This window comes from Pleurodeles waltl, chromosome 12 (genome assembly GCF_031143425.1).
Source record: "Pleurodeles waltl isolate 20211129_DDA chromosome 12, aPleWal1.hap1.20221129, whole genome shotgun sequence".
In the NCBI taxonomy this organism is placed as follows: domain Eukaryota; kingdom Metazoa; phylum Chordata; class Amphibia; order Caudata; family Salamandridae; genus Pleurodeles; species Pleurodeles waltl.
Genome location: NC_090451.1, coordinates 64,946,871 through 64,957,075, shown reverse-complemented (window position 1 = coordinate 64,957,075; position 10,205 = coordinate 64,946,871). Strand labels below are relative to the sequence as shown.

Below are 10,205 nucleotides of genomic sequence, written 5' to 3'. Positions count from 1 at the left end.
ACACCTCTTTCTTGCACCACCCTACACTTCCTCTCTTTTTATCTCATAAATACTGAGGCTGCCTGGGTTTCATTCCATCCCATGCCTCTTTTCTTCACAACACAATACTTCTTATCTCTTTATCTCATGCTTCAATGTGAGGTTGAAGCTCCCACCAGTATTATATTAATACCAGTGTTTACAGGTGATGGGCATTAACACTAATTTTTGGGGACCAGGACTTACTTTTCATCAGACTCTGACTGAAAGCAAGAGAGATAAGAAAAGTCACAAAATGGAGAAAGAAAGAAGGAGAGAAAAGTAGGAATGAAGTCACAAAACGTGAAAGGAGAGGTGAAAAAGAACATGCAAGAGTCTGATAAAGAGAAAAGTGTACATTGGTGGAAGAAAGAGACATGAGGTTGATCGAAGACTAGACAGCCTTTGTATTCATGAGATTAAAAGACAGGAAGTGTAGGGTGGTGGAAGAAAGAGGCATGAGGTGAAATCATGATTTCTCTAAACCTGTCCCCTACCTCAGCCAATACCTTACCCACTCACCTAATTAGCTTATTCACAAATGTTTTGCTTTGTTTTAATTAAAATTGCAAGTATTCACATTTTTAGAAGATACTTTTTTATGTCACATTTTTTTCTGTGAACTGATTAGACATGAGCCCTCTGCTCTGGGTGTCACCACCCCATGAGGATAAGTTTCCAATATCCGTGCATGATGCACAGCTCCAGTCCAGATTTTTTTTTCTTTGAATTCTGGGACTTGTAGTCCCCATCTATGTTTTATAATGGCATAAACAAGACTACAAGTTCCTGAATTCAAAGAAAACCCTGGACCGGAGCATCTCATCACACAAGGGCCTGGGAAATTTGTGAGGGCTGCCACCTGGGACGCCCCCCAGGAGAGAGAGAGAGGAGTGGGATGCATGAGTGTGGAAGTAACAAGTAGCCAAAAACATAGCATGTTATTTCTGTGCTCCACTGGTACTCCCCCGCCCCCACAAATGTAAGACTCCTGCATCCTGCCTGTGCCCAGATCACCTGCTGCTCACGGCCTTGTTCCATGCATCCATGGAATCTCACACCTTTGCCTGGGTGTTGTGCCCCTCCCCACTCTACGCAGAGTAACATCTGCGAGGGGGTGCTAATGAGTGAAGTAGCACATGCTCCCCCCAGCATGTGCAGCAGCCTCTGCCAGTGCCTCACAGGAGCACGGGAGCTGGAAGGTGATGGTGGGCTGTGCCTTTATGGGAGGAGGGCTGCGCAAATGTGAGATTGTCAACAGAGCCGGCCTTTGCTAAGATAGCACCCGGGCAACAGAGCCGGCCTTTGCTAAGATAGCACCCGGGCATGGGCGGAGAGACATTTGGCACCTCGCTGATGGTAGTGAATTAAATAAGACAGCAGGGGGGTCCCTTTTGTGTTAACTGGTTAGTGCCTGGATGAGCAGAGACTGCTCTTTGTACACAATCGTCTCCGTCTCCAGACCTCCCAGCTCACCTAAACCACCCATAGCGCAAGTAAACCACTCATAGCTCACTTAAATCACCCATAGCTCATCTAACTCACCCCAGCTCACCTAACTCATCTCAATCATCCACAGCTCATCTAACTCACCCCAGCTCACCTAACTCATCCATAGCTCATCTGACTCATCCATAGCTCGCCTAACTCATCCATAGCTCACCTAACTCATCCATAGCTCACCTAACTCATCCATAGCTCACCCCAGCTCACCTAACTCATCCATAGCTCATCTAACTCGCCCATAGCGCATCTAACTCACCCAGCTCGCCTAAAGCACTCCAGCTCACCTAAGTCACCCATAGCTCACCTAAATCACCCCAGCTCACCTACGTCACCCATAGCTCATCCCAGCTCACCTAACTCATCTATAGCTCACCCCAGCTCACTTAACTCATCCATAGCTCACCTAACTCACCCATAGCTCACCTAAATTACCCATAGCTCTCTAAATCACGGTGAGCTCACCTAAATCACCTAACTCAGGCCAGCTCACCTAAGTCACCACAGCTCACCTAAACCACCCATTGATCACCTAAACCATCCATAGCTCACTTAAAATCACCCATAGCTCACCTAAATCTTCCATAGCTTAGCTGCCTCCCTCAGATGATGGTTTTGTTGATGTGGTCAGCAGGGGTGAGAGGCTGAAGGGAGGGTAAGGAAGGGGGCTATAGGGGGTTAAAAGCATTGCCCGAATGTATGACAACGAAAGACTAAAACCAATGTAAGCTGACAAATCAGACCGAAACCAACAGGCAGGGACCAGGACAAGGCTGGAGCAAGATGAGAAGGGCGCTGCTGATGATATAACCTTAATGCACACAGCTCCATGCGCCCCTCGGGATACTGGCGCCCTGGGCCTGGGCCCAGCTCACCCATGCTAAAGGCGCCCCTCGGGATACTGGCGCCCTCCCTGGGCCTGGGCCCTGCTCACCCATGCTAAAGGTGCCCCTCGGGATACTGGCGCTCTGGGCCTGCACACCCATGCTAAAGGCGCCCCTCGGGATACTGGCGCCCTGGGGCCTGCTCACCCATGCTAAAGGCGCCCCTCGGGATACTGGCGCCCTGGGGCTGTGCCCAGCTCACCCATGCTAAAGGCGCCCCTCGGGATACTGGCGCCCTGGGCCTGGGTCCTGCTAACCAATGCTAAAGGCGCCCCTCGGGATACTGGCGCCCTGGGCATGGGCCCAGCTTACCCATGCTTAAGGCGCCCCTCGGGATACTGGCGCCCTGGGCCCTGCTCGCCCATGCTAAAGGCCCCCCTCGGGATACTGGCGCCCTGGGCCCTGCTCACCCATGCTAAAGGCGCCCCTCGGGATACTGGCGCCCTGGGCCTGGGCCCTGCTCACCCATGCTAAAGGCGCCCCTCGGGATACTGGCGCCCTGGGCCTGGACCCTGCTCACCCATGCTAAAGGCGCCCCTCGGATACTGGCGCCCTGGGCCTGGGCCCTGCTCACCCATGCTAAAGGCGCCCCTCGGATACTGGCGTCCTGGGCATGGGCCCAGCTCACCCATGCTAAAGGCGCCCCACGGGATACTGGCACCCTGGGCCTGGGCCCTGCTCACCCATGCTAAAGGCGCCCCTCGGGATACTGGCGCCCTGGGCCTGGGCCCTGCTCACCCATGCTAAAGGCGCCCCTCGGGATACTGGCGCCCTGGGCCCTGCTCGCCCATGCTAAAGGCCCCTCTCGGGATACTGGCGCCCTGGGCCCTGCTCACCCATGCTAAAGGCGCCCCTCGGGATACTGGCGCCCTGGGCCTGTGCCCAGCTCACCCATGCTAAAGGCGCCCCTCGGGATACTGGCGCCCTGGGCCTGGGCCCTGCTCACCCATGCTAAAGGCACCCCTCGGATACTGGCGCCCTGGGCATGGGCCCATCTCACACATGCTAAAGGCGCCCCACGGGATACTGGCACCCTGGGCCTGGGCCCCGCTCTCCAATGCTAAAGGCGCCCCTCGGGATACTGGCGCCCTGGGCCTGGGCCCTGCTCACCCATGCTAAAGGCGCCCCTCGGGATACTGGCGCCCTGGGCCTGGGCCCTGCTCACCCATGCTAAAGGCGCCCCTAGGGTTACTGGCGCCCCGGGCCTGGGCCCTGCTCACCCATGCTAAAGGCCAGACCAGATTGTCAACGAGGGGGCTTCCACTGATGTGTAAATGAGAACAGTCACGTTTCTTAGGTTCCAAGCCTGGTGTTTTCTTTCCATTCTGAGACAGGTAGTCTTCACATCATCACAAATTAAAAACCTGGAACAGATGAGATAGTCATGCATGGACCTGGAAAACCTAAGAGCTCGTCGTTAACTCTGTAGTCCTGTAGCACACACAAAGATCACCTTCACAGGTTTGACTCCATTAATATTTTGCATCCTGAATCTTGTGTTTTTTTTGCTTCACATTATAATTAGTAAACCCCAGTGTTGCCCGTCGTGATTTGGTGCTATTTACAAGTGTTTTTCCCTCACCCAGTACCAAGGACAAAAGCAAAACTACAATTCCCAGAATGCAAAGAGTTGCAGGCTAACATGGCACCACTGGCAGAGAATGGTGCTACTTGGTCCTCATGTAGCTAATGAACCTTGCATATTTCAGTCAACAAACACTGGATGCCCTTATTTCTCCCCCCCTGACTTGAACCACTTCCAACCAACTGCAATCCTAGCTCCGAACTCCATGGTTACTTTTAGGTCTCAGCTATAAAGAGCAGACCTATTATGTCCGCTGCATAACATATGCTCAAAGTGGGATTTGGGTCAGCCCCTTGCTCGTCATTGGATGGCTCTGTGTCTGTCTCAGTTGTCTGTTCTTGATCTGATTGCTTTCATGTGTGACTTGTGTCTGTCCCACACAGGGGTATATTTCACTATCATGCATCCGATTGTATTCTTCCACAGCACACGTAAGGGGACTTTTTTTTATCTTTTTGTTAATTTATTTTTTATTGTTATTGAGCAATCGTTTGGAGTGCATGTGTTTTCCTGGGCTTTCCTATTTTTTCAAGATTCTTGACCGTGGGTGTGCATGCGCCTTGACTAATGCGTTCGTATACCAGTGCCCACAGGCAATGCTGAAGCAAATTAGTCATCGTCTTTAAAGGAGAGAACTATTAGCTTGGCCAATGCTTGTTCTTTTTCTGTAGTTCTTTAACTTTCCATTTCACAAGGCCGCTACTTCACAATGGGTGCACACCGGATGCGTTTACGTAACTAGATGGCTTTGTCATTAAGACACAGGGCTCCAGTGCTTTTGCCTTGCTTTTACACATCCATTGTTCTCAGGTGTATATGGTCAATTGGATTATTGAAGTGAATTTGGACTACAACACCCAGAATACAATTTGGTTGTTAAGCTGAAACTGGGAAGTGGAGCACAGCCGTCTTGTTGACTTCTTCATCTGGTAGCCGGGGGCTCACTTGGGAGCCTCAGCAGAGAGACCGTGGAACGAATGGGCGTGGAGTCTAAAGCCTCTTTCCAGCTCAGCCAGTTTGCTCACCTCCTGAGCACGTACGCTCATCTGGAGTCCTTCTGGCAAATGTGCACTTTCAAGGGTATCTTCAGGCCCAGTCTAACTGTCTTACCCTTTATCTAGTCACCAAAGTCGCCTCCCAAAACCACTCAAGCGCCTAGAGGCGTTTCCATTCACAGTGTTCATAAACAGAAATATGATTGCATCCAGTTTCCTCAGACTTTCTTGCTATCAATATAGATCATAAAAGAAGCTCTTGAGCTGGACGGGAGGAGAGAGAGAGAGAGAGATGGGTGTATATAAATACAAATTAAAAATATAGAAGAAGAAAAGAAATCGGATCACCCCATGCAGAACAGAGCCAATGTCCAAGGCCCTCTGTGTGCGTGGGAACATTCCGCGTGGGACAGTGGGTCGGCGACTTTAGACATTAGCTCTGCTACCAAATGAATGACAGCACTTCTCTCCTCATATGCACATCCACTTGAAAATAAGTGCACTTCAGTGGCACGTCTGTTGGGCAGTCCTTCAGTTTTCCAGTTTTTCCCTATCATTTAATTTCTTCTCATCTTTTTATTGTAACTATTTTTAGAGGATACTACAGCTGTCCAGACAGTGCTAACTCACTGCTTGCCTGCAGATTTTCATCTGCAGTGCACCTCATCCTGCGAAGCACCAGCCTGTAGACTAGGCCACCATCGTAGAATGGTATTGTCTATTCTAAGATGGACAAATCTTTGGTACTTAATGTGGCAGCTAGGGCTTTAAGTGGGATGAAGACACTGGGGGGGCAGAGGTGGTCTAAAATTGGTGTGGACTTAGGGTGAGGCGGTTCTTCCCTTCACACCACATTCCTATGTAGTCTGTCAGACACTTGTGACCTTTTTCTATTGAACCCAAAGGCTTTGAGGGAGCGGTCCCTGCACAGACACAAAATGCACCCACTCACCTCTAGGCACTGCATTTTCTTTTATATGTGTCTTGTGAATGTTTTAACCACTGTTTATCTTCTTCACCCACATTTGCGTAGAATCACAGTTGCAACAGGCATATATGACCATACTCTTTGCAGAGAGGCCAAGGATTGGATGACCAACTACTTTGAACAGCTTTTGGCCCAGTGACAGCCCCTTTGAGGAATTTGCATTCCTTTGAGTCTCGACTCCAGAACTCACTCGTAATCCATCAAAAACACATGGATGCGACTCAGTTCAAAGTTTTCAATACACAAGAGTATTATGCTACAAAAAATGCAGAAACTTGACACCCAAGAAATTGCAAACACTTGCAGGGGATGAAAGATTGAGTAAACATGTAAAATATTTTACACATCCACGAACTAAATAGCTGAATTTGATTACAATGAAATACCATGTACAATACCGTTGCAAGATGGCCACATGCAGCTATGTTTAATTGTATTTATTGCAAGCTCATGTTTGCCATATTTATATTCTTTTACCTTATATAAGTTGTTTTTAGGTCGAGCATAGCAGCGCAAGCCCTGCTTTTCCAACGTGTTACTATGTATCTGAGCTTTTAACCACGCCCATCACTATCACTCGTTCATGGGCTTGCTTTTCAAAAATCCTTTGTTTTGGTTGATAAATGCTTTAGGTTTGTCCCTCTTTGGGGCAGTTCTGTTACCGCCTTAGCCATCTACCCTGTTACATAAATAAATACACTTTTGCCGATAACTTTGACTGCGAGCAAACTTATTTTTCTTTGTGTGTCTCTACTTTGGGCTCATGCTCATAGCAGATGTGGTGCTTTGAATTGTCTCCCTTATGTCAACTGTTTTACTTTTTATTTTCAGTTTGTGTAGCAAGAAAAGTCCAGTTAGAAATGTACAACGCTAATAGCTCTAACTCGAGCAAACGAGAAACCCATTGCATTTCAAATGCTTGTATATATCTTGCATAAGTTGTTGAGTTGGTGTGCAAGTTTACTGCATAAGTTGCTGAGTTGGTGTGCAAGTTTACTGCATAAGTTGCCGAGTTGGTGTGAAAGTTTAGTGCATAAGTGGTGGTTGAGTTGGTGTGCAAGTTTAGTGCATAAGTTGCTCAGTTGGTGTGCAAGTTTACTGCATAAGTTGCTGAGTTGGTGTGCAAGTTTACTGCATAAGTTGCCGAGTTGGTGTGCAAGTTTACTGCATAAGTTGCTGAGTTGGTGTGCAAGTTTACTGCATAAGTGGTTGAGTTGGTGTGCAAGGTTACTGCATAAGTTGTTGAGTAATGTTACTGTACGTCGTTGAGTTTGTGTGCAAGTTTACTGTAGTTGGGTGGGGGCTGAATGCCAGAATGAGTTAATGGGTGGATGAATGCATGGGTGCTAGGAAGGGTGACCGAGTGCTTGCGTGATGACTTTGTGAATGGCTAAACCCATCACTTCTTAGGAGACACTGATTTAAAAGACAGAGCTACTGGCATTCCCAATGCTTGTTGGTTCTTATTCTCGGTTTCTTTTTCTTCCCTCCCTCTCACGATCCCCCCTATATTTTTTAACCCCTACCCCCTCTCTTCTCCCTCGGTTCCTCCTCCTCTCGGCTTCCTCTCCTCTCTCTCGCTGTGTGTTCTGTGTCTTCGCCTCCTTCCCCCGCCCATGTCCAGCCTCTTTCATCTCCTCCTCCTCCGCGCCCTCCCCTGTCGCCCTCTTCCCCTCCCACATCGCCTCCCTCTCCCCACCCATCCATTGGCAGCCACCGGTCCAAGAGCGGCCACTGTCTCCGGAGCTCGGTCGGGATGCTGCGCTGTCCGGACCCCCCAGAGTAGCTGCTGCACCCCCTCGTTAGCTGTTCACTCCCCCTCCCAACCCGTCGGGGGCCCTGGGGGCAGCCTCCATCCTACGCCTTTGTGCGCTGCACGGGCGCCGCTCCGTTTCTTATCTCCTGCAGCTACCTGGTGACTCCAGGGACCGGAGGCATCTTCGGCGCCACCCCCGCCCCTCCACCATCCACCATCCATCATCCGAGCACGAAACAACAGCCCTGCATCACTTTCTGCAACTTCCAGGCGAAAACGGACCCCCTGGCAGGCGGCCGCCTACTTTTACAGAATTTATATAGCGCCAACAGGACGGTATTTCAAGGCGCCGAGAGCGGGCGGGAATATTAAAGCACTTTGGTTTGTGGGCCGCTGCAGGATGAAGAGCGGGGCCGGCCTCCGATCTGCGGTTTCTTCTACATCGCAGCGGGCGCTTTAACCCGCTGAGCCCGCGCATTGTTTCCTCATCTAGGCACTCTGCTGGACTTCCGGGGCCGGGTGATTGCTGAATGCCCCCCCCGAAACTGGAATTAGTTCTGGAAGAGTTGTTGTGGCACTTGAGGAATTGCGCAGGGGCAAAGGCCGGCGGGGCCTGGGCGCGAACCCTCTGAATAAACCCTGCAAGACCCAGTGGGACCGGATTAAACCCGTCGTCGACGCACGGAGTTACGTCGATTCACTCTAAGTTTGGCACTTTCTACAGCTGACTGTGAGAAACTTCCCTCTAACCTTTCCTTCAGCACCCGGAGTGGTGTTTTCACATCAGACATTGACTTATTGCTTCAGCCATAAGGATTTGTACTTTTTATGTGTTTGTAAAGCGCCTACATACCGACAAGGACCGGTTTTAAGGCGCACCCGGGCGACCAGTATATCAAAATCCCATGAGCCCACTGGAGTTGTCTACTCGGAGTGTGACATTGTACAACAGGTGCATTTGTTGCTCTGCAAACTGTAGCTGCTTCTTGCGGCGTTTACACCCCGAATGCAGCGCTGCCTTTGAACAGGACCTCTTTTGGGCGCTTGAGAGAATCTGGAGTGGTTTAAGTGTTTGAAAACTGCAGTTTAATAAGAAGTGTCGGGGTGGAGGGTCAGTCACCCTCTTGTGAGTGACACTGGGATGGCCATCGGAGGGGTGGGAGCTGCTGCTTGAATCCTCACCCCCCTCCCGCCCCCACACACATATACACGCATACACATATATTGCACTCATCTTCTCTTGACCCGGTGACCTCTGCGTCGCGAGGATGGAGCACATGGCCAAGTGGCTGAGGGACTACCTGAGTTTGGGGAGCAGGAGGTCTCCCCCGCAGCCCCCCAAGCCCGACTACACGGAGAGTGAGATCCTGAAGGCCTACCGTGCCCAGAAGAGCCTGGACTTTGAGGACCCCTATGAGGACTGCGAGGCCCCCCCGAGGGAGGAGGGGGCCCCGGAGGGTCACGAGTCTCCCTCGAGGGTGGGGGGCCCAGAAGTGAGGTTTGTGTCCCCCAAGCACCGGCTCATCAAAGTGGACTCCAGCGACCTGAACAGGAGCAAAGTGCTGGCGGCGGCGGCGGCAGGGGAGGCGGTCGGCAGGGCCGAGCCGGTGAGTGAGCTACGAGGACTGGCAGCTTACTGCTGACTGAGCTCCGGATGAGTGTGCAAAGAGGTCTGGCAGGTTACTGTGTGACTGAGCTCCCAGGGCAGAGGAATGTGCAGCAGAGACTGGCAGAATACTCAGTGACTGAGCGGAGCGTGCAGCAAGGACAGTCAGGTTACTGTGACTGAACTTCCAGGACAGATGCATGACCAGCAAGATCTAGCAAGTGTGCAACAATGACTGTCAGATTACTAGTGACTGTGCTCCTAGGACAGAGCAATGTGCAGCAAGGCCTGGCAGGTTACTACTGACTGAGCTCCAAGGACTGATGAGCGTGCAGCCAGGACTGGCGGGTTACTGTGTGACTGAGCTCCCAGGACAGAGGAGCGTGCAGCAATGACTGGCAGGTTACTCTGTTACTGGGCTCCCCAAGATCTAGCAGGTTATTGCGTGACTGAGCTCTCAGGGCAGATAAGCATGCAGCAAGGACTGTCAGGTTACTGTGTGACTGAGCTACCAGGACAGATGCATGAGCAGCAACATCTAGCAGGTTACTGTGTGAGTGAGCTCTCAGGGCAGATGCGTGAGTAGCAAGATCTAGCAGGTTACTGTGTGACTGAGCTCCCAGGACAGAGAAATGTGCAACAGGGAGTACCAGGTTACTACTGATTGAGCTCCTAGGACACAGCGGTGTGCAGAACGACATTGGAGATTACTACTGACTGAGCTCCTAGGACAGAGCAGTGTGCAGCAAGGCCTGGCAGGATAATACTGACTGAGCTCCAAGGACCGAGCAGCGTGCAGCAAGGACTGGCTGGTTACTGTGTGACTGAGCTTCCAGGACAGAGGAGCGTACAGCAATGACTAGCAGACTG

At 51.0% G+C, this 10,205-nt stretch overlaps 1 protein-coding gene across 2 annotated transcripts in view; it reads left to right on the top strand.

Annotated features, from left to right (window-relative positions):
• The first annotated feature begins 7,625 nt into the window (after window positions 1-7,625).
• Window positions 7,626-10,205, top strand: part of SHD (Src homology 2 domain containing transforming protein D) — a 90,034-nt gene continuing 87,454 nt past the window's right edge. For both annotated transcript variants that reach the window (XM_069216885.1, XM_069216884.1), the window contains exon 1: window positions 7,626-9,336. In XM_069216885.1, coding sequence (XP_069072986.1) covers window positions 8,998-9,336 — 339 coding nt within the window. In that variant the 5' untranslated portion in view covers window positions 7,626-8,997. The remainder of the gene's footprint in view (window positions 9,337-10,205) is intronic.